The sequence below is a fragment of the Melozone crissalis genome, unplaced genomic scaffold (assembly GCF_028551555.1).
Source record: "Melozone crissalis strain CALT ecotype California unplaced genomic scaffold, PUWL_Pcris_2 ptg000027l_1, whole genome shotgun sequence".
NCBI classification, from domain to species: Eukaryota; Metazoa; Chordata; class Aves; order Passeriformes; family Passerellidae; genus Melozone; species Melozone crissalis.
This window is the reverse complement of record NW_026535805.1, coordinates 13779212-13801609: the sequence shown is the minus strand read 5'-3', so window position 1 is coordinate 13801609 and position 22398 is coordinate 13779212. Positions and strand designations below refer to the sequence as shown.

Below are 22398 nucleotides of genomic sequence, written 5' to 3'. Positions count from 1 at the left end.
GAAGAGGAGGCAGAAGGGCAAGGAGCAGCCAGCCACCACTGCCACCCGACCTGTGAGGAACAGGCCTAACTGCTGCTGACTGCGCCCCTGCACCCTCTTCCCCAGCCCTGCTATGTCTACGAGTGCTCTGCACTGATGTCCCTTCACCAGTCACCAGCACCAAGTTTCTCTGCTCAGCTCCATAGAACAGCAGCTCTTTGGCTGCTGGATCCCAACCAGTCCTGAAAGCAACAGAGTAGCATTTGCCCATTTCTGTACCTAAGCTTAGGAAACTGGACAACAGCCAACCTCACCAATAGCCCACCTCAGATGATGTCTGACAGTGGTCCCAAGAAGCAGCCCAAAAGGAAGCTTCTTTCTGTGGTCCTTTCAATCTGAACCCAGCCCTTGCATTTATCTGAGAACACAGTTTTCAGGGGTTGGTCAGGTGGAGAGCACAGGCTGCATCTCAGCTCACCCTCTGGCTCCCTCTTCAGCTCCCTTTCCTACCTACTTGTGCTTCCCAGTCTCTGGTATGCCCTGTTCAAGCACACAACACTGAAGGGTGTTGCAGGCCACCGTGCCCTCCTCATTCTAATTGTTCCTAAATATTTCTCTTAGGCAAAGAGAGAAACCAGTCCTTTTATTTAATGTGCCCAAAGCACCCATAATGCATTATGTATCTCTCCTACTCTACTACTTGTGAATCCATTTTGTAGACCTCCGGTATCACTGGGCCAGGGATTGAGTCTTATTCCTGGGGAACTGGGAAAGGCAGAAATAGGGAAAAGAGAACACAAGCAATACGGCACAAGGATTTTCACGGTCTCATTTTAATGATGACAGACCAGATTAACACCACAGGAGGAATAAGGGTGAAGGACTATTTCCCAAACATACTGCAGGTGTTCTGTGAAATCAATCAACCTTCTTTTGGAGAAAAAAAAAAATTCAATATTTAAATTAGTTGCTTGAAATTCTTAAAAGGGAGGAGATATTCTTGGTGAACATCAGCTTTTTCATGTTTCACCGGCTTCTGGAAAAGGACCAAGGAACAGCTACTGCATGAAAAGATATAGAAGGGTTGCTGAAGACCTCTCAGCATTCATACAAAGTTGCGGGCAATGGCCAATACTTTAGAGAACTCGCCTTCTCTTCTTCTCAGTGTATAGGGTATTGGTGTTCTTATTCTAGTGCCTATTGGGTTCCCATTATCTTCTATTAGTACCACATTGTTGGAATCAAATCTAGGCGTCATGGTGGGACCTGGCATCTTGTGCCCTACAATTAAAGCCTTCTTCTTTTCTCCTTTGATAGCCAGAAGGATCTTATCTCCAACCTTGCCAACTCCAGTCTTGTTATACACGTGGATACATTTTGGTGGCCTGTGGTAGGGCGTGTTCCCCAAGGCGCTGTTGTCCACCACTCGCACGCGGGTGAGTTTCTGTATTGCTCGGCACGCTCCGGTGATGCTACCAAAGACAGGAGAGAATGACAGACACATCTCCTCAATAATCCGTGGGGAGCAAAGGCAAACCCAGAACAGAATCTTGTCATTACACAAACCACTCAAAAGGCACCAACAACGAATAGATACCATATGGGTGACACACTGACTGCATTCAGTGTGCTCTTTGAAAGCCAGATGCTACTTGGGGCTTTGCACACTCTTTACTAAATGTCAAATACAAAATGACCTTTCTACTCCAAAACACAACTAAAGATGGCATGAAGAGTGGCTTGCATACCATGGGCTTTTTAGCAACTGCAGATGATGATGCAGCTTCAATCTACAAGCTACAAAAATGTGCTCACTTCTGTTTCAAAAAGCCTGCAGGAAGCTAAGACTCAAGTCAGGCTCCTTCAATCTTGCACACAGTACCCAGCACTAAGAACTTTTATGATCCACCTTCCTTTCACCGAAGTCTGTGAGTCTCACAGTTTATTCTGTTCTCAGTAAAACATCTGAGGTACTTCTGTGGCTGTCCTAAGCTGTTCTCAACTAGAATCTAAGAGATCACCACCATCCCCAAGCAGAAGGAATCCAGAAAGACACAGTCTCTTCTGTATGCTTGCTTTGTGGAAGTAAGAAACAACAAACTGCACAATACTAGTTGTTAGGTCCTACTCTGAATATTCTTGGGAACAGCAGGAACATACTACCTTATAGAAACCATTATTTTTTTATTCAGTGAGCTCAAACTCAAGGGATTTGTTGCTTGTCTTCAAATGACACCCAAACACAGACCATTGGAAAAGAAGGAAGATCCTCTCTGCTGCTGAACAACTGCTTTGCAATGAGGTACTAGAAACATGCTGGCCAGAGCTGCAGGAATGCCAAACTGCTGCCAGCTGAACTACTCAGTGACAGCATATGGAAGCAACCTAACCATTCATCTTGTTTTTCAGAAGTGTGCAAAGTAAATAGGGACCATCATCCCTTCTTGAAGAGGAGAGGCCTGTATTTGCAAAGCTACCTAAAAGATGAGCATGCACACCAAATGTGGTGTGGATGGACATCAGCTGAAGCAGGAATTTTTACACACAGTGAAGAAGGACAGTGGAGTCAATCTGCACAAGTCCAACTGCTCAAGAGGTCAAGCTCTGCCTTTCAAAATCTGTTTCCCACAGCAGAGGCCTAGTTTAGCTTTCCTCTCTCCCTCAGAAGTCACTAATCTCTGCAACCAGCCATGCCATCCCATCCAGTCCCATCCCATCCTCTGGCAGGGACTGTGGTACACCACACTCTCTCTCCTCTGCCCACCATCTGTGGCTGCACAACAGGGAAAGCAGAAGGCAGGAGACTGGAAAAAGAGAAGTGCTGTCACAGGAAGGAGCAGGGAAAACCTTGGTGGGACCAAGTGTACAACACAGCAGTAGCAAAGACATATGGATGTGACTGTCCAGGAACCACTAGACAAGAATAACTGCACTGGGAGAACTTTTTCTTTCCCTTTTTTCTTGATTTCTGCCACAGAGGAATACCTCACAAAGAAAAGGTCTCCCCATTAAGTTTTCTAAAGTCCTGTTCACCTTTATGGACTGGACTTCACCTCCCTGTCATTGTCACTTATACATGCTTTAAATGTATGCTGGCCAATGCTCTCATGCAGCCCACTTAAAGAGAAAGCCAGAAACACCTGGATTCCTCCTTGAGATAGCTCCCAGGTTGTGTATTACACAACCTAGCCCATATCTTAATCCCCCCTCTAGACCACAATCCTGAGAATGACTATTCTCATCCTTTAAACTGAAGCCCTGACCTTTCAAAGAGTTAGAGATTCCCCAAATTGGCAGAGTCTACTGTGGGATTAAACTGTAAGATTTGTGCAAAGCATTGTAAAATAGGAAGTACATAAATTTAAAACTTTAAATGCCTAGAGCCTGGGGCAAGAAACAAAAGAAAAATAACAAAATAGACACTGTTAAAGTATGAGAAAGTAATTTTTCAGATTATTTTTATTCTAAATAAATGATAAACTGTTGAATAATTTTGAGCATTGTAATTGGCTCTGCATCAGCAGGGGCTTGTTGTTGGGTTTTTTTGCACTTGCATGAGAAACACAGACACTTTCAACTTCTACTTGCACGCCCATGAATGGCTGTCAAAGGCATAAAAGCCTCCTTACACACATATGAAAATGCAGAATGCTAGGAACCTGCAAATGGAGTGCCTGGGCTCACTTTTCAACCAATGAAAGGACAAGTGTAAGATTTTTAAAAAAAGTTTATTACCCTTTTGAATTACAAATGCTCTATCTTATTCTTGATCAACTTAACAGCATCTCTTTCAACCATTAAACATTCTGAAGAAAACAAAAGCAAAATCTTAAAGTTACCTGAACTGTCGTTGGATCACAGCACTGCTTAGATGGGTTAAGGATAAACCAACTCGTCTATTCAAGAGAGCCATTTGGTAGCCAACCCTGCAGAAGAAACAAAAGAATTATTAACTCTGGAAAATGGACAGAATTTGGTTTGCTTTCTTTCCTTTACACGAATCACACACTAGGGCCTCAGCAGCTATTTAGATGCTGCAATCCACAGGACACACAGAGTGGTAGCAGCAGCTGCAGCACACCACAAGCAGATCTACAACCCCTGCCTGAATTCAGGAGACAATGTAATTCAGACACATATACTACAAAGCTGGATTCAGTATCACTGCATTGCAGTTTCCTAGACACGGAGGTAAGGGCCCTTCTGTGTGCACTGTGAAGCGTGTAACAAAAAGCAGGTTTGAGAATTTCAGATGTGAATTGGTTTAGAGGCTGCAATGCCCAGAAAAAGCCACCACGGTTACTTGTAAAAGCTACCAAGGTTACCTACAAAACCAAGCAAAAGGCCAGATAACCCACAGACTGGCATCACAGCTTCAGGAAGCAATTTGCCAGGCAAGAAACAAGCCAGAGCTCCATTGGTGAGGGCACACTCTCTCTTGGCATACAAAGGTGTTAAGCAGCCTGTTACAAGACACAGTCATGCTGCTGCCAGTCCTGCCCTGTTCGGGCTGCCCAGAGAAGAGTTCCCTGTACCTTTGCAGTGCTCACTCCAGCTGCTGTACACTGCACACCACCCTGAGTGCAGCAGAGCTGGGTTACAAGGGTAACCTCACTGAGAGCCGCACCCTCCTCCCTGCCTACGTCTGTGGCGGATCCCCAACCCCATTCTGTCAGACTGACTGGGACCAGCTTGCTACGCAGACACAAAGGCTTATCTGAACCCAGATCACTTTCCTAAACATCATTAGGGAGCCATGACCCAGGTGGTTATGTCGGCAGATCCAAGGGAAGGAAGGAAACAACGCAGACCTAGAGCCAGGCCTCTTTCAGGCCAGCTCAGGTACAGCTAAGACTTTCCACCTGACTGCAACTACCAGCATGTGACACAGCTTGCTGTGACCTTGGCAGTGTAACCAACACGTGCTCTGCTTCTCTCCTTTCAAAAGCAAACACTAAAAATCCATTGACCTCATCTCTCTCTGACAGTTCTGATGAGTTTTGGGCCAAACTATAGCAATACACTGTAAAGCCATTTTTTTAACCTTTATTTTTAAAATAAAGCTGAGTTAACTTCTCTAGGGGGAAAAAAAATACCCACAGAACCTTCAAATAGACAATGCCACAGCTCTTAATAAAACCAAGTAAAGTCCAGCCTAAATCTTAACTCCCTCTTTTATTACTTTTTTCTCCAATGTGTTTGCTTACCTGGGGATGTGTGTAAATTTTAGGGTTTGTAGCTGTTCTACAAAGCAAGTGTTACCTGAGAGCACGATGAAAAGCACAAGATGTGCACCACAGCAGTTTTGAGTGGTGCTACCTGAGCAAAGCACAGGTGCCAAACCAACTCTGTCAAACAGGCAGGTTTGGAAAAGAACAGCAACAGCCAAAGCTTACATTTATTTACTTTAAAAAAAAAAAAAAAAAGCCACTTTTCTGCGGGGTAGATGATCATCAAATGAGTTGAGGGCTTTCCCACATTCTCCTCTCTGAAATGTGACTCCAAAAAGGCTGTGTTTATGCCACATGTCTTTACCTGTGTGATCCTAATGCCTAATGACAGCAAGGCCCTGCTGCATTTACAGTTCTCCTGGCAATCAAGGTCCAATACCTGGCCTTGCTGCTGCTCAGATTTCTAAGCAAGTTCAACTATGCCGACTTGCTTTAAGCCCACAATCTGCTTGCATCCTCTTCTGCACATGAGTGTGCTGTCTCCCCATGTGAAAGAATCATGAGCTTTTGGATCCCTCTACAAAACCCAAAACTACAGCAGCAAGTTGGCCTCTCTGTTGTCTTTCATGGACACTTCTTGGGGAATTCAGAGAGCACTGTCACCCCATCTCTATTTCCTAGCAGGCATGGTAGCCTTGGTGGCTAGTGAAGGCATGTCTGCTCATCCTCATCACTACCTAAGACCAATAAGTGAGGTCTGTGAGCTCATGACAAGGCAAGGACAGCTGCAGGCTCTGGCTGCTGTCAAAGGGACAGCAGCACCAGGACCAGCATAGCCAGATGTGCTTAAAGCACATCTACAATGTGCTGAAGTGTTGCATAAACTCTGAAGTCACTCATCACTCCTGGGACAAGTCACTGTTTGTTTCTACCCCGTGGCAGCAGTGAAGGTTTGAAGTTACAAAACTACCAGCGGAAGCATCAACAGCATTAAGTGTCCAAGGACTGTTTATTTCTTCAGATGACTCAGTATCCCCTTCTCAGCTAAGAATCATTCCTCAGTACATTAAGATGTGTCACAAGCTAAGAAATTTCTTATGATTGATTATTTGGTATGAAGCATCCTGTTAGCAACTGAGTAAACAGGGGGGATGCTTCCAATTAGCAGGAGGGTTCAGGGTGGAGGGAAAAGAAGAATGCATCTATGGCATGAAGAACGGCATTCAAGGGTGCAAGTGTGTTCACACACTTGAAGAGTGAATCACAACTTCAGCTATTGTAACATGCCAGCTTCCTTTCTAGAAAGGAACAGCCAGTAGTCTGGGTCTGACTCCAGGTGCTCCTCAACCAGACCCAGTCCCAATTTGATCCCTCTGTGGCTGTGAACTTCATCTCTCCTGCCCTCAGTTTCCCCCTATGGAGCTGCTAATTACTAAACAATTAAGCTTTGAAGGGCACAGAATCTGTTCACTCTGGCACACTTGGTGCTGCCCCATGAACACTCCCAAGCTGGTGCCACAATTGAAGGCTGCTATAAATCGATGGCAGCCATCAGCCCCAGTGCCCCCAGCACTTTTCTCCTTCCCAGCACACATTGCCTCACACCAGGGGGCCTTAAAAAGGCTCAGAGGAAGCTGCACTTAGGCACAGGGAATGTATATGATCCAGGTTTGCTTCCGAAGGTGGCTCTTCGCAGGTCACCAGGTTTCAGTGCTCCCAGGTGTATGGGAAGAGTAACCCCATACCCTTCAAGCACAGCAAAATTTGTAGGAATTCCCAGAAGTCTGCCATTGGTACTACCCAACTGATACAGGCAGGAGCACAGTGCAAAATAGCCTGGACAGACAGAACACCACCACTTGCTTAGTACTTAGTCACTAATACGCTCCTGACCAAGGATTTATCTTCAAAAGGGGTTTTGGAGGTCATCTAGTCCAATCTCCTGCTCAAGCAGGATTAATTTCCAAGTTTTCCAAGCTAGGCAGGAGCAGTATTTAAATAGACACTATCCTAAAATGAGAAGCCTTGAAGGCAACTATTGATATAACATTGACCACTCATAGCTGCACCAAAGCAGCAATGAAGAATCATGCAGAGGAATCTCTTGCTGTTTCTATCCTGCTGCCCCTAATTTCTAGTAGTGGCTCTATCTCATGAAAATCACAGTCACAGAGACACTTTGCCCCTCTCCACATATCTGTTAAAAGTTATCACAGACCTCAGACAAGAGCTCAAAGTAACATTCAGAAAAAGGTGAGGAATTTGTTAATCAAATATTCACCAAAATGACCCTATTTCTACTTCACTGAATTACTTTTGAGCATGCAGTAACCTGCTACTGCAAGTACTCTTCTCAAGGACCCTTCAGCCCTACCCCAATCAATGCAAAAGACTGACACAGAATTCCAGCACTGCTCAACAAAGAAACTCTTCACCAGTTATAAACGTATGGAAGTTATTTATCCACTGCACCATTTTCATGTGCTCTAGCTATCACCTTCAGTGGTTTTCCTTGATATTAAAGAACTAACTTGTATTTGCTGAAACCTTGATTGCTGAAATCTTTTGAATGGAGAAATTCTGGAAAGTTTCATCCCAGCAAATAAAATCAGAAAACACAAAAGATACATGCACAGCATGAGCAGAGCACCTCAGGGAACTGAGACAGAGCAAGGACCTGTGCCAGACAAGGAAGAGAGGATTACATACCCACTACAAATGAACATCAGGGCACACAGCACCAAGAAAGGAAGCCCTGTGTCCCCCCAACACACACTCCCATCACCTCCCTTAAGCTGGCTTTAGCACTTATGTAAATCAGTTTTCAGCTAGCTCAGCCTGAGGGCACATGAACCCTGCTGCAAGGCAATGTGGAGCAACACAAGAGTGGGACTTCTCCCACTGGCAACCCAGCCTCATGTGGTGACAGTATCTCCAAAGAAACACCAGGAGACTTGGACAAGAAAAGAATCTCTTGTCATTTCAGCAAAAACGTTGGTGTGCTTCACAAGAATGGTCTGCATGAATCTGCTCTGCTAATACACAGCCATGGGAGCACTGAAAAGGTCTGCATCTGAACACTGCAGAAGCCAGTGCAACAGCGCTGACCAAGGTCTTATCAGTGGTGTACACCCTAAAAAACAGTCCAGGCACCATTCTTACCCTGCCTGCATCCTAGAGTAAACGTAATTTTAAAGAGTGCTGTTACCTGGCAATCCAGGAGTACTTTCCTTTTTAAGTTTTGGAGCTAACCCCTCCTCCCTATATTCCCAAGACCTCTAATTGTATAATCATTCAGCTTTTCCTTCTTTCTGTTGGCAACTCATCCAGACAGGCCCCACGGAAAACCAATGGATGTTGCAAAGAAAATCCTAAGGCCAACTACCCAGAGACAGCTGTCAAAGCCAAAGAAACCAGATAAAAATATTCTTCACTTTTATAGCAGTGACCTGATCTGCACAGTCAAACAGTGAGGACCAACATCACCTTTATTCTTTTAAAAGATCAAAACAGACATGCTCCAGGCAGCATAAAGATTTGAACTGCATCTGTCATCCAGCATTAAAACACAGGAAATGAACTCAAGGCAGTACATGCAACGCAAATGCCTAAACCCCTGCTCTGCCACTGCAGGGCTATTTATAGACTGTCTGCCACGGTGAGCTGCAGGAGCCAACTGTGAACTGGGGGACTCAATCTATTCACAGCTCTCCTCCTAAAGGAAACAATGTGATTAAAGGCTGTGTGTGTTAAAAATACACAAGATATTCATTACCAAGTCATAATTGGTTTTATATCAATGACAAAAAGACCAGGATTCACACAGAGGAATTAAGTCTTTTTAAAATCAGTTTATGAATAGGATTAGCTATTAAACAGGATATTTACTGATCCAAGCTACCAAGAGAAACTCATTACAGGTATATCAGTTACAATTTTGAAGCAAAACACACTAAGCTCATTTTCTAGACCATGATCAGGAATGGCAGATAACAAAAGAGCTGCATAAAATAAAACTTACTTTTGACATTTTAAGTATCCAGAAGTCACAACGCCAAAGTACTTATGGTACTTATTGTCCTAATATCAGAACACCTAAAATCATCCCATATATTCATATTCACAGCACTGTACTAAAATAGGGAGGGGTTATTCTCAGTGCACCAGCAGAAAATTAAGCTACAGAGAGGACAACTGTCTGTGTGAAGTCAACAGAAATGAGCAGTAGGGCAGGTACTGGACTAGCCCCAGAATTCCCTGTGGGGTTTGAGGTGAAGCCAAGAAAGGTCACTCCCCTGCCTCTCCCTTTTGGGAATCACATGTGAATTCAGAGAACTGCCCACACCATTGTAATTTTACACCGCTATCACCTCTCAAATGTCTCTTTACCGGTTTTAGAAGTATTGAGGTCCCAAGAGCAGGACAATGGTGGAAAGCCACAAGGCCAGATTTGGTTCCCAGCCCTGACCCAGGTGGCCAGCCCTCAACCAGTAAGGTGCAATCACAACCCAGACAGCAGTAACCACGCTGGGGGGAGCTGTGGCAAGGACAACACACACAAGAAGGAAGAGAAGATGTGTAGCTGTGTCTCGACCGTGAAAAAACGTCAGGAACAACTGACCTAGACTAGCTGCTCACAAAAAATGATAGTGGCTCTAGGTCTTCCTGATAAAGCTGTACCAGAAAAGGATGCCTAATGCTGTTGGAATTCAGGCTGAAGAGAAGCATGACCTGGAGACAAAGGCACGCTTGCATCACAAGGCAGTACAGAGCCACCTGTAGCTTTGGTGGCATAAGCCTCATCTCTCGCTCAGAAACTCCCCTTAACTCAGTCTCTCTCTGTCCAAAGAAGACCCTCTCAGGCAAGCCTGGAGAGCTCTGGAACCAGAGAAGCCTACAGAGCTCAGATGAGCATCTGTGTCCTGCTGTTAAAAAGGCTGGCTTGCCTACCTGCTTTTACTACAAAGATTAAGTTATTCATACTTTTAAGAAATATGTCATACAGTCTTTTCCCCCAATCGCCTCCCCTTACTCACTGGACCTCCGAAAGAGCTTTCTGGAGAATAACCAGGAAAGCACAGACGAGTGCCCACACTTCCCGAGTCCCCATGACACACGCGAGTAAATGCCACGCCTGTCAGGACACAGGAATTTTGGTCCAACTTTGCTGCATGACTACTCACACCCACAAAAGCCTAACCCCAGCACCGCAGCCCCACGCGAATTCTGAGCAAAGAACCTCTCTGAACATGCAGGAACTTCGGAAGAGTGTTTTCCCTCTCTCCCAGGCCACTCCAGTAGAAGCACAGTGTGCAAGCGACACAAAGGCTCCAGCTCCCAACTGATTTAGCGGGATGTCACCACCCTGTGTCGCGCTGCGTGACACTCGGACTCGCGCCGCGCATCTTCGGGGACAGCGTGTCTCCGTCCCTGCAGAGCAGCAGCTCATGCTCAGGGCTGACACCTCCCGAGCCCTGGGCACAGAGCACCAGGGGCACCTGCAAGCGGCTCCTTCCAGGGCATGGCCGGCACGGCCGGGACCCGGTGGCAGGGAGGGCCCGACTGTCCCCGAGGCCCACAGTTGAGCACGGCAGCGGCACAGCCCCAGCGCTGAGAGAGGCCAAGCCGCTCCGAGCCGCTCGGCCACAGGGCCGTGTGAGGGGCCGGCGCCGTGCCCGGGAAAAAGCCAGCGTGCCACGAGCAGGCCGGTCCGGCGGCGGGGTAAGGCCGGCTACCGGCCCTGCTGGGCACTGCGGTACCGAGCTAGGCTGCCCTGCGCTGCACTCCCAGCGTCCGGTCCGGTCCGGTCCGGTCCGTCCCGTCCCCGTCCCCGTCCCCGTCCCCGTCCCCGTCGCTCACGCCCCAGGCCCCGTCGCTCACGCCCCAGGCCCCGCCGCGCACCCCCGCGTGGAGCGCGCGCGCCCTACCGCCCAGCGCAGCCCCGGTGCGCACGCGCGGCGCCGCGGCCCCACCCCCCCCGCCGCTGTGCGGAGCCGGCGGCTGCGCGCCCCGCCCACTGCCGGGGCCCCGCCCCCTCGCCGAGCGCAGCCGAACCCAGCCGAACCGAGCCGAACTCGGCCGAGCCCAGCGGTCGTCGCTCGCTGCCGAGGGCGGCGGAGAGCAGCGCGGTACCGCAGCGCCCGGCCCGGCCCGGCACGGCCCGGGGAGAGCCCGTCCGCGCTTGACACGGGGTAAGGGGCCGCCGGTAAGCGGGCGGGAGCTGGGGCACCGCGGGGCGCGGCGGCCGCGGCTCCTCTAGGCCCGGAGGGTTTTTGCCGGGGGGATGGGGGGGGGGTCCGCGGTGGCGCCGTGCTGAGGGCGGGCCGGGCCGGGCGCGCGGCCGTTGCGCCGAGCCCGCGGTGGAGGCGGCCGGGCCGGGCCGGGGGCGCCGCTGCCATCTTGGGGCGGAGCGGGGCGGGGGGCGCGGTGCCCGTGCAGCGGCGTGGGCCGCCCGCCGCCCCAAGGCCGCCCGGGCTTTCCCGCTGTCCCCCGGGCGCCTGTCCTTTGCCGTCCCTCGCCTCGGCTGCTGTTGGGTAACCGGGTTTGTGCATCTCGGGGGTCGCCGGACCCCCGCCCGCGGCGCGCCCGGCTCTTCTGCGGTCGGCGCTTTTGTGCGTCGCTCCTGCAGGCACCGCCGTGAAGCAGAGCAGCAGGGCGGCAGGAGGGATGTTCCGAGGGTGGTGGGAGTAGCGCGGAGTTTTCTGATCCTGCCCTGCTTATCCTCCCCTGCAATACTCGACAAAGGCTGTCGGATACAGCTCATGTCCGTGGCCAGATAGCCAAGCAGTCCCTTTTTGCTCTTGTCTCGGTCGCCAACCGCTCCACATCAGTAAGCCATGTTTTTTTCTTCTTGCTGTAGAGTGCACCCTTTATGTAGCTACCCACTGGAGGGGGCATCACGCCAAAAATCTGCAATGTGGCTGCAGTTACACCGGTGTTCTCAGCAGGTTTGGTAGCTCTCAGCTAGATGGAGAGCAGGTGTTTTGGCAATTTGAGGTTCTGGGCACCTCCCTCCCTTGCTCATCTCGATAGTAGAAGTTAGAAACAAAAAGCTTATCAGTGTGTGCTCAGGGTGACTAATTTAGTTGTGTATATCCTAGAGGAGTCCCTTCTCTCCTGGATTTGTCTGTTACTGTGAAAGTGCCTTGCTCCATAGTGTCATTCTCTGGAGGAAGCACACACGGAAGGCCATGGGCTGTGGGGCAGGAGCATCCGATCAGCGGCGGTCACAAAGGGGTCACAAAGGGTTGCGTGGCTCAGGCGCCTTTTGGGTGGTGCCGCCGATGCCTCACCTGAGTGTGGGACAGAGCCTTTGCAAGTGCATGGCGGGGACCAGTGCCCTCCCCTCCAAACAACCATGCTGTACAGCCCCTAATAGCTTTTATTACTCTTAATGCTTCTGAGAGAGGCAGAGCTGACTACTCAGCTCGTAACTGACTCCAGGAGGACTCCATTCAACCAGAAATAGCAAAGCATTACTTCTAATGACTGCAATTAGCTGGTATCTACCGAGGAAGGCCTTTTTCATCTTGAGCCTTTTAGTAGTAGGAATACGCTATCTTTATGGGGAGAGAAGTCCATTCTGCAGTCTTCACCTGGATACCAAAAGAGCAAAATAAACATGAAAGAACGTGCCTTTGAGGGGATTGGGAAGAGGCTCTGGTTTGACTCATAAGTATGTTTTGTTGCAATAAGTTTGCTCTATTTTTGTCTGTTCCTGTCTTTGGTAACCTTGGAAGGAACTGAAGCTACTGTATTTTCTGGGGGTGTCCGTTTTCATGTCAAGAAGGCATCGCCACGAGGCTTTCCAATGCTCCATTTTCTTACCCTTTGACCAGAGCATAGTGTAACTGTCCTAAATTGTTCTGAAGCCATGAGTTGAGACAAGAAAAGAAAAATCCTGAGTGTACTTTGCTTCTAGTTTGTGTGTGGGGGTTTAATTTTATTTTTTCTTTCTGGGCCTAAAGTATCCTTGGTTATATTTTTCAGCTTTCTGCAGTAATAACGTGGGCTAGGAACTTGCTTGGAGGGATTTTTATATGGTTTTCATGGAAAATAAATCTTCACAAAATCTCTTCGTTCTGGCAACTAGAACTTCCAGAAAATCCCAGGTAGCGTGAGATTTCAACAAAACCTTGAGAGCTGGCAGTGCCCAGGCCCTGGTGTTTGTCTGTTGCTGGTGACACTTTGTGTGAGCCCCGCAGCGTCCTGCCGGCAGCTCCTCTGCCACCCGCCCGTCCGCACCGAGGGGCAAGCCCAGCCTGCCTGCTGTCCTCCTTTCCTTTCCTGGAGCTGTGAGTGCCCCAGCTCCATCCTGGTGGCCAGGGTGAGGCTGTGTGCTGAAAACCCAAGGGCTGCAGGCAGCACCTCCCGCTCCCACCCAGGGCAAATGGGACCCGTGTCATCTGGTGTCATCTGACGTGAAGCTGCGCAGCCGTGCGGTGCTTGGGGAGGGAGGAGGCCCTGGGTGTAGGGTACTCCGTGTGTGCTGTTAATTCCAGACAGCGCTGGTTATGGATCCTGTGGCTGATTTGCATATCAAAGCATCTGAGAGCTCTGCCGTGGGTAGGGATGGGCAAGGATGATAAGGCTTGCTGGAGGCTGGGGCTGCATCTTTTCCGTGGCTTTTTGTGGCACACAGATGAGACAAGATGATGGGAATGTTTGGAAAATGGAGTTTGTATCCGTGTCCTTGAATGACAGATCCATAAAGGCTTTTTTAATCTAGCAGCTGCTTTCCTGAGGGTGGAAACCAGGCAATTCTTGGTGACAGTCCCTTAGGCTGCTCCTTCCCTGCCTCCTGCTGCCACTGGGAGCTTGCTGGGTAGCCCACAGTGTGGAGCCCTGCGTGTGAACACACACATCCCCCCTCCCCATCATCCAGAGCTCCTGCAGCAAATGGCCAGTGTGCCAGCCTGCTGCTTGTTCTCCACACTGCCTCTCACACAAGGAGGCAGAGGCCCTGCTTGGAGCCTCAAAGCAAGGGGGCAGATTTCTGCTGCCTGAACTGGCTCTGCAGGGTCTTTCGGGATAGTTGGTGGGGGGGAAACAGGGAATGGCAGAGCCTTGAATGGGCCATGGCCTCTGAGATACTGAATGAGTCAGAGGAGGGTTTGGCTGTGTCTGGTCTCAGTAAAGCTGTCTGTTCTTCCTCCTGGCGCTGGAAATGAACCTGGGGACCTTCAAGCTTGTTTGCAGGCTGAGCTGGAAACTGAAATGCAAGTTTCCAGGAAGGGAGAGAGGTGGGGGTCCCTGTGTCCCTCTGCCACTTTGATCTCAGCACTTTGATCTGTGCTGCTGGCACTGATGCTCCAGCCCCAAAGGACCACACCATGAGGCAGGTGGCCTGTCCAAAGGTAGCTCTGTGTTCATTGTGAGAGTGCCTGCTGCCCAGAACTGCTGTCCTTGTCCTCTTTCCTGTGCCCTGTACAGCTCAGGCTCTTACTGGCATGGACCCCTCACCTTCCTGTCCATAGAGCAAGTTGATTTGTGCAGGACCTGCCTTGAGCACGGTCTTCTCAGAACACACCTTTCTGCCTGCATCCTCATCTGTCAGGAGCATTCTGGCGTGTCCAGGGTACTGAGTTGGGGGGCAGGCCTGATGCATTGCCTAGAAAGTTGGTTAAAAGGAGAAGAATAAAAATCAAGGAATGAGAAAGAAATGCATCTGTATGTATGCATTCTGCAGCAGAGAAGGTGAGATTCATTAAGTCACTGCCAAGCTTGTAGAGCAAAGCCTTGCGGTATAAAATGGCTTTTCTCTGAGCCTGCAGGCCTGTGGTTGGCACTGCCTTCTCACTTCATGTCCTTCCAGCATGGAGCTGGGTGTCTGCCCTCTGCTCCAAATACAGATTAGCTGCAGGAAGCCTGAGGCTGGCTTGCTCTGAGAGATGCAGAATACTTTCCTCTGTTTCTCTGCACAGTGCTCACTGCCCTTTACAGGGCTATGTTTGGATGCTCCCTATGTATTCCTTGCACATGATTGCTAAGCAGTCCTGGAAAGGCTTCCCTTCTCCCTATGGCTCTTGCATGTTGAAATTGACTGCCTGCCCTTCTCTCTCTTCTGTTTTCACCTCCCTTCCTTCACTCCTTCTTAAAGCCAGGTTGGGGAGTGGAAACAGTTTCCCTGTATCCCAAAGCTCTTGTCAGGCCAAGCTCTTGGACTGGCTACACAGTTTATATGGGCAAAATAGCACCCTGCTGGCATAGCCCCCTACATCTGAGCAAGGTCTCCTGTTCTTGATGTGCTTTGGTCTAACTGTTGGTGCCAGCAGCCTCTGCCCACATGGTTATTGTGCTGGGGAGAGAGAGAGCTCTTCTTTTATGCATGCTGTTTTTCCCCAGAGAAACTGGCTGTTGGTAGTACAGGTCTGGCTTAAAGCAAGGTTTTGAAGATTTCCATTTCTGTTGGCGGTTTGTGCTGTTGCATTAAAGGAAGGGCTGGATCTCTTGAAGAACTGTGTATTAGAAAGGCAACACATTGCATCAGCACAGGAAAAAGCAGTCACAGGCAGGATTCATGCTGTCTGTTTTCAGTGTGTTCTGCTATTGCTTTTCTGAGCCACCACAGCCATGCTACCCCTGAGCAGCAAGCTGAAAAATCTCCCTGCCTTTCTCTGTCTGGAGGAATGACTGCTGCAGACCTTTCCTGTGTGTCTTTTTGCCTTCACTCCCTGGAAGGACTGTATGCCCCCAGAGCTACCCACATCCCTTCCCTGGGTGTGCTCATCACCTCTGCACCCTTGTCATTTTTTGTGCAGAGAAGTTGCTTGCTTTGACACCCCCTTTGCAAGCAGGGCTCTCTCATGTTTCTGTGCAGGTCTCTGTTCCCAGCCTATTGCAGAGGATCACTGCAGACAGCTAGCTGCCACCAGTGGTAAGACCTCTGGCTCTGATGCCATGTGGCATTGCCTGTGGGGAGGTGTTGTGCTTTCTCCTGTTGACCTGCATGGAAGAACTGTTCTGATGGGCTCCCTTAAATCATCCACCTGTCTCCTGATGTGTTGCTGACATGGGTCAGGAGCAGTGTGCTATTCTTACAAGTGCAATTTTGCTCAAGAGCACATTTGGTGGGAGAGTTGTGTGCTGGCCGGGCCCTGCTTTTGCCAGATAAACAATGGCCTTTAGGAGACTTTGTTTCAGAACCCTTCAAAGTCAGAGACAATCTTGGCATGATCTTGTACTTAGAGGAAACTCAGATGGCAGCAGGCCTTGTCTTCTGCTTGAAGTAATTACCACATCTGATTATTTCTGCTGGAGGGCAGAGAGCACCTGGCAATGACAGGGGCTGGGGAGGGTCTCTGAATATGGCCTCAGGATACTTGTGCTCTTGAGACAAAAATTTAGGGCCTTTGGATCCCAAGGAAAATCTTAAAAGGGATTCATCCTTCATCTCCCTGTGCTTATGGCCTACAGTCCCTTTATGTGAAGCTGTTGAGTTTTGGAAGCTCTCAGGTGGTGCAGGCAAAGCTGACATCAAGCATATACAAGTTGGTTTTCCTGGGCTCTAACTCCATGCTTGAGGCACAGACCTGGAAGTGAATTATTGTTGTGTCCGCTGAGCTGCGGTTGCTGCCCAAGGACTCGCTATTACTCACAACACAGAAAAGGCAGCTTGAGTTGGCATTAGTCACAAAGTTATAAATCTGGGAGGAAGGAACTGGGTTTGTGGTGGATGTGAAACTTGGTGTGAACTCCCAGCTATGGCAGAAGGAGCTGATGCAGCTCTTGGATAGAAGGACTTAGCTCCTGCAGGCCTGGAAAAGAGGAACAAATAAAAGGTGACAGTAAGAGCTCTGTCTTCACCTTGCAAAGAAGATTAGGGGTGATGAGTTAATTTTAAAAAACAAATCCAAGGACTAATCAGAATAGGAGACAAGACTGTTTTGATGAATTAGATGTGGTCATATGGACAAAGCCTTATGAAATTTCCCTGACAATACTTTCAGACTAAGGCAACTTTTGCATGGTGAGCAGCCACCAGAGAAAACATCTGGTGAAGGGACCGTCCAAGGTTTGATCCCTTGAAATACAGGGGAAAGGAATGGGACTACATTCAGCCTGTCTTAATAAGGTAGAATAAACAGTTAATGTTTATTCTGGTAGGGAGGTGGGAGAATATGCCAGTTCAAAATCACCAGCATCCATTTGACTGGAACGTAGTGCATCAAGTTGGTCAACACCCCTGCCTCAGAGGATGGCCTGCCTGGTAGGTGAGCGGGGGCGATGGATGGATGTAATAGGTCTTGGCTTAAGTCAGCCTGTGTCAGTGACCCAAGTGTAAGCCTTGTAACACATGAGAAAGAAGTAGGAGACGGGAAGCATGCCCCACGTGGACCCTCAACTACTGGCAAAGCTGTATTCAAAAGAGTTTCTATCTGATAAAGGGACCCTAGCTAGGCAGGCAGGGGAAGATAATGGTATTGCCAGAATTTGAGGATTGAGGATTAGTGCTCTTCTGGGGAGCAGGAAAACACAAGGAAAGCCTTGTGCCAGGCTGTGTAAGGAATGACAGCTCTAAGGTGCAGGAAGCAATTAGTGCTCTCCAAAGCCTTGTGCCAGGCTGCGTTAGGAGTGACGCCTCTGAGGTGCAGGAAGCAATTAGTGCTCTCCTGAACAGGGATGAGATGTTGCTGAAGGGACAGGCTCAGATAGAGAGACAACTCTTGGAGAAGGATGTGCACAAACAAGAGACTATCCAGCAAAGCAATAGAAATTAAGGTCTTTAGAAATATGATGTGGGAGGAAGGATGAGAAGAACTGTGAGAAGGGCTGTGTAGCCTGAGTAAGAAAAGGTGGAGGAGGGAACTTCGTGGTCTTTAAGAATGTACAGCAATGTACATTTTTAGAAAACTGTAGTTGTGATGAAGATGGGGCAGGAAGTCACTTTACCTGTAATTAGGGAGTTCAGACTTGATGGTTCCCTCTACTATCAGTTGGGATAGTGAAGCAGGAATGGAGGCTAAATTGAAGGGCTTGTTGGAGAGCTGGGGTGTGTATGTTAGTTTTGGAAGAAATTAGCTAAAAGTCTGTAGATCTGGATGACTTGTAACTGGCTGTACCTCAAGTAAAGAATCTTGAGAGGTGACTGTTAAGGCCCCTTCAAGGCTGCCAGGTGTAAGAAACATTTTACACCTGGAAAGGCAGCAATGAGTAGTCCTAAGAATGAGACTCTATTGCCATAGATGATGCTGGGGAGATTGATATTGCAATACACTAAATCCAGTGCTGGTGCTCGGAAAAGGCTGCTGAAAAATTGAAGAGAATGCAGAAAAGTTACAGTATTAGTCTGAGGTCTGAAGAGATAGATTTGTGGTGAGGAACATAAGGAGAGGAATCTGTTTATCTAATCAAGGTGAGGCTTGGTTATCCTGCTTAAGCATAACATATCTTATGACTATGTATCATTAGCTTGGTAGAGTAGAAATGCTGGGCTATGAAGAGTGGCAGAAAAACCTGTGGTGAGATGCTGAGCCATGCAGCCAACTGTGCCTTCTCCTCTTGTACATGTGGAGGTCTTTGCCTGTTACTTTTTCAGTGCCCCTCTGTTCTCTGGGTTTCTTCTTCTCCTTGCCTGTTGCTCCTTAGTGTCTAAGGCTTTTTGTTGAGACTCCTCTACCTTATGAGGAGACAGCTCCAGTGAAACCAAGAACTCTCCTGGCCCCAGCTTATGTGGAGTGATGCCCTGACAAACCTACACCCATTCTCTGTGCATGTGTTTCTGCGATTGTTCCTTACCTCTCCTTGTCCCATCCTCTTGTCTGCCTCTGACTGATTGATAGCATCCCTTCTCCTGTGGTGCCCAGCTGCTTTGCCAAACAGGTACTTGGGAACAGCAGCACCTAACAACTCTCCAAACTCAGCACCCTAACTGGTGAAAATGATTAATGAAAGCAAAGATGACCCTTGCCTCTGGCAGTGCTTTGTCACTTTGAGCTACTAGTTTATTTGGGGTCATTATGCCTGTTTTCAGTCCATAGGTGATGTTTCTTCCTTAGTCCAGGGAACAAACCTCAAAAGGGAGACTGAGTGAAATACTGCAGCAGATGGTTCACTAAAATCTTGCTACATCCACAATTTCCCTTTCACCCACTAACACTGTAATGCTGTTAAAAATAAAAATGATCCAGTGAGCTTGACAGGATGTATCCCTTGTAAATCCCTGCTGCATAGTGCTCCTGGAATCTCATGCTCTCTATCTTCATGTTTTATTACTGCCTGGGGTAGGAGGGGAATTTCAAAGCCAGTAGATAGCTCCTGACTATGGTTTCAAGTCAGGGAAGGCAAATGCTTTGATGTGCTTTAAGCAACAAGGGGGGAAAACCCCCAGCATTTCATTTCTTTATTTTGTTTTCTTCAAAGCTTTGTTCCATTTGATGAGAGCAGAGCTCTGGTTTGTAGGGAATAATGCCAGTAAGCCTTTGTGTTTTCATCTGGGGAGTTGAGTGCTACAGGGTGGAACAGCTGAAGTTGCTCCAGGAGAGTCTTGAGTAGGAGCCATAGCTGAGCTTTCCCCTGGTGGATATGGAGTGAGGGATGCACCTTTGCAAATCAAAGGTTTAAAACCATGAGATGGTGGCAGTATTTGAACATGGTCTGGGCCATGTCTCTGAGGTGCATTAGGGGTCTCCTCCAAAACACCTGCAGCTTCTGGCCTGCTTGATGTGTAGGACTGCCTGTTTTGACAATTGCTCTGCCAATACATTATTTTAGCATAAAATGCTCCTGCTTCTAAAGTCTGCGTTTATTGCACCACCTTAAAACACCGAGAAGCAGTTTTGCCAGTATAACTGCACCTCCATCAGCAGACTTACACCTGTGGAGACATGTTGATTGCTTGGGTCTTTGCCTCTGTGTCTGACACAGCTGTGCTTGCAGATGTCTCTGGGGGTGGCTAGATGTGAAAGATCAAATAGAATCTTTAGATGGAGCTTGCAAATCTGGGCAAGAGAAGAGATGGGGTAATTTAAGTAGAGGAGGTGGGCAGTTTTGTTGAGCCTCTTTTCAGAATACATGGGAGTGAGTGGAAGTGTGTGTCTGGTAAACAGAGAACAAAGCAGGCTCATTCTGTCATTCTTACCATGCTCCATCCAGCTCCTCCTTGGAGCAGGAATTGGATAGAGCAGCATTGGCTGTACCAAAAGGAGGGAAATGATGCTTTGAATTTTAGCTTTTATATTTTTCAGATTCTGTGCTGCTTTTAGTGTGTAGCTCTGAGCTTTATATTAAGTGTTGGTAAGCTCTCTTTAAAAAGTAGCTAGACAAAACAATTCCTTTTCTAGCTTGGGACCAAGGACAACCTATACAAGTTTCAGGCCCAAGTGCATAAACAATGAACTGAGGAGAGAAAACAAGAAGGATGGGTCTTCATAATCTGAAGCTGTAATTAGACAATTAACTCCAGTATGCAAATGGACCAAAACTTACAAAAGTGTGACACCTCAGGATCAGTTGTCCATTTTGTGACCATTTTGGGCTCATCTTGGGTGTAGCCCTGGCCAGGCTTTTGTACTGCCCAAGGTGTATCCATTGAGGCCTTTTAATAAATACCTACTTTAGTCTTTAACTCTGTCTGGCCTCTGTTCTGGGTCAGCCTTCTCAAGGCATCAGGAGAGGCTTTGCTATTTGAGCAACAGCATGTATGTCCTGTCTTGTGTTGTTTGCACTGCATTTCTTGGAGCAAGAAAAGAAATTTTTAAACCTGTTTGGTGAAAGTAGGCTCCAGCCCTTCCAAGCAGTGGTACAGGTAGGGTTGCATGTTGTAGCTGAGTAGGTGTGTGGGCTGGAACTCCCAGCCTAGTCCTGAAAAATCCTGCAGGGTGGTGAGCCTGTCTGGCCTGGGGCAGCAATGCCCACCTGCTCTTCCCTCTGTTTCCTTCTCTTCCCTCTGGTTGTCTCCATCCTGTCAGTCTTCCTTATCATCCTCTAATTGCCTTGCAGCCCACTCTAGCATATCAGAGCATCCTTTGACTTGCAAGGGACATTTCTGATTGCAAAACCTGCCCTTTCTACCAACTCCTCCTTTCTGAGCTGCCTCTGGAGACTCCAAGAGCTCTGGGCCAACACCCTCTCCTCATGTCCCAGCACCAGCACTTTGCTGCCTTGTTATTCCTGCTCTGCCTTCCCGTTTAGGCAGGTGTACATTTTCATACCTTTTTTGCCTGCAGGAGTCTCATGGCAGGTGGATTTCAGGATAAGAGGGTTTGAGACTCAAATGTGGCTGGAGAGCAGTGGTTTGGTGTTGGGATTTTTGTTTCTTGGGCTGTTTTGTTGGGGTTTTTATCTGCCTGTACTTCTTAAAGTATGTGTGTTAGAGATGGCAGGACGTGAACAGCTGTCCCATTGCTTGGTGAGTGAGTGAGCAAAAGAAGGCCCAGGAGGAAGACCTGCTGGTACATGTTGCTGCCTGCAGTGCTGGGGGAGGAACCTCCCATTGCTTCCCATACTGAGGTACCAAAGCAAATACCAGAGGGAATAGTCAAGATGTGATTTCCGCTCTCCTGATCTGGTGGCTGTGAGTGCCAGGTGAAAAGAAAAATGGACAGGCATATGTGCTGTCTCTGTTGGCATCCCCCACAGGGCTGGGGACTGGCCTTTCCCTAACATAAACTTGAACCCTACCTCTCCAGGCAGGAGAGAACTAAAGGAGAAAATGTGACAGTGAAGACAGGTGGCAGATAGCAGGAGGAGACACTTAATAGCTGCATGAGGTGTAGAATGAAGAGCCCATGGATGGGGAGTGGCAGCTGGAGGCACTGGGCATAGCAGCCTTGCTGCAGCCAAAGGTGGAGGCTGCCTGCAGACAGGAGAGGCTGTGCAGGGGCTGGCATGGGGTCCTCTGACTCGGGCTAGAGATGGATATGGAGTGTTTTATTTCCTCTTTCTCTCCTCTTGCAGCTTGGTGCCACTGCATGCTCCCTGGAGGGCAGAGAGATACCTGGTCCTGGAGAGCCTAAGCACTGACCTGGGATGGAAAATTAAACCAGCAGTGCAAAACTTCACAAGGTGCACTGCTGCCCACCTGGGCATCTCACTGTCTGCTTGGAGCTCACCAAGCTGGCAGGGGCAGTGTGAAGCTTTTCTCTTGCAGTTACTCTGTCAAGCAGCTGGGAAACCATCCAAAAACATCTTTGGTTTTAATCCTGTGGCTAATTCCAATACAGGTGTTGCTCATCCAGGATAAGGGTAAATTCACAAGCCAGAGTGGAATAGGGGACAGCAGGGCAGTGACGGCTCCCTGCTGCTTTCC

At 48.5% G+C, this 22398-nt stretch overlaps 2 protein-coding genes across 3 annotated transcripts in view; one reads left to right on the top strand and one right to left on the bottom strand.

Moving 5' to 3' along the window:
* Nucleotides 1-794: 794 nt before the first annotated feature.
* On the bottom strand, nt 795-11096 carry MRPL14 (mitochondrial ribosomal protein L14). 2 transcript variants are annotated; one of them, XM_054280379.1, is made up of 3 exons: nt 11078-11096; nt 3819-3905; nt 795-1451 (listed from the first exon to the last, which is right to left on the bottom strand). In XM_054280379.1, exons 2-3 carry the CDS (start codon nt 3890-3892, stop codon nt 1085-1087), a joined length of 441 nt encoding a protein of 146 aa, XP_054136354.1. In that variant the 5' UTR covers nt 3893-3905; nt 11078-11096; the 3' UTR covers nt 795-1084. The 2 variants fall into 2 exon arrangements, with proteins under 2 accessions (XP_054136354.1, XP_054136353.1); XM_054280378.1 differs by having other exon boundaries at nt 11052-11090.
* A 105-nt stretch (nt 11097-11201) lies between these two features.
* TMEM63B (transmembrane protein 63B) overlaps nt 11202-22398 on the top strand; it is a 48833-nt gene continuing 37636 nt past the window's right edge. The window contains exon 1 of the mRNA XM_054280368.1: nt 11202-11341. The gene's annotated coding sequence lies outside the window, so the exon portion shown is untranslated. The remainder of the gene's footprint in view (nt 11342-22398) is intronic.

Coding starts and splice junctions, on each gene's coding strand:
- MRPL14 (XM_054280379.1), bottom strand. CDS start 3,892: ATGGCTCTCTTGAATAGACGAGTTGGTTTATCCTTAACCCATCTAAGC. Junction 1,452..3,818: donor GTGATCCAACGACAGTTCAG/GTAACTTTAAGA, acceptor TGTCTTTGGTAG/CATCACCGGAGCGTGCCGAG.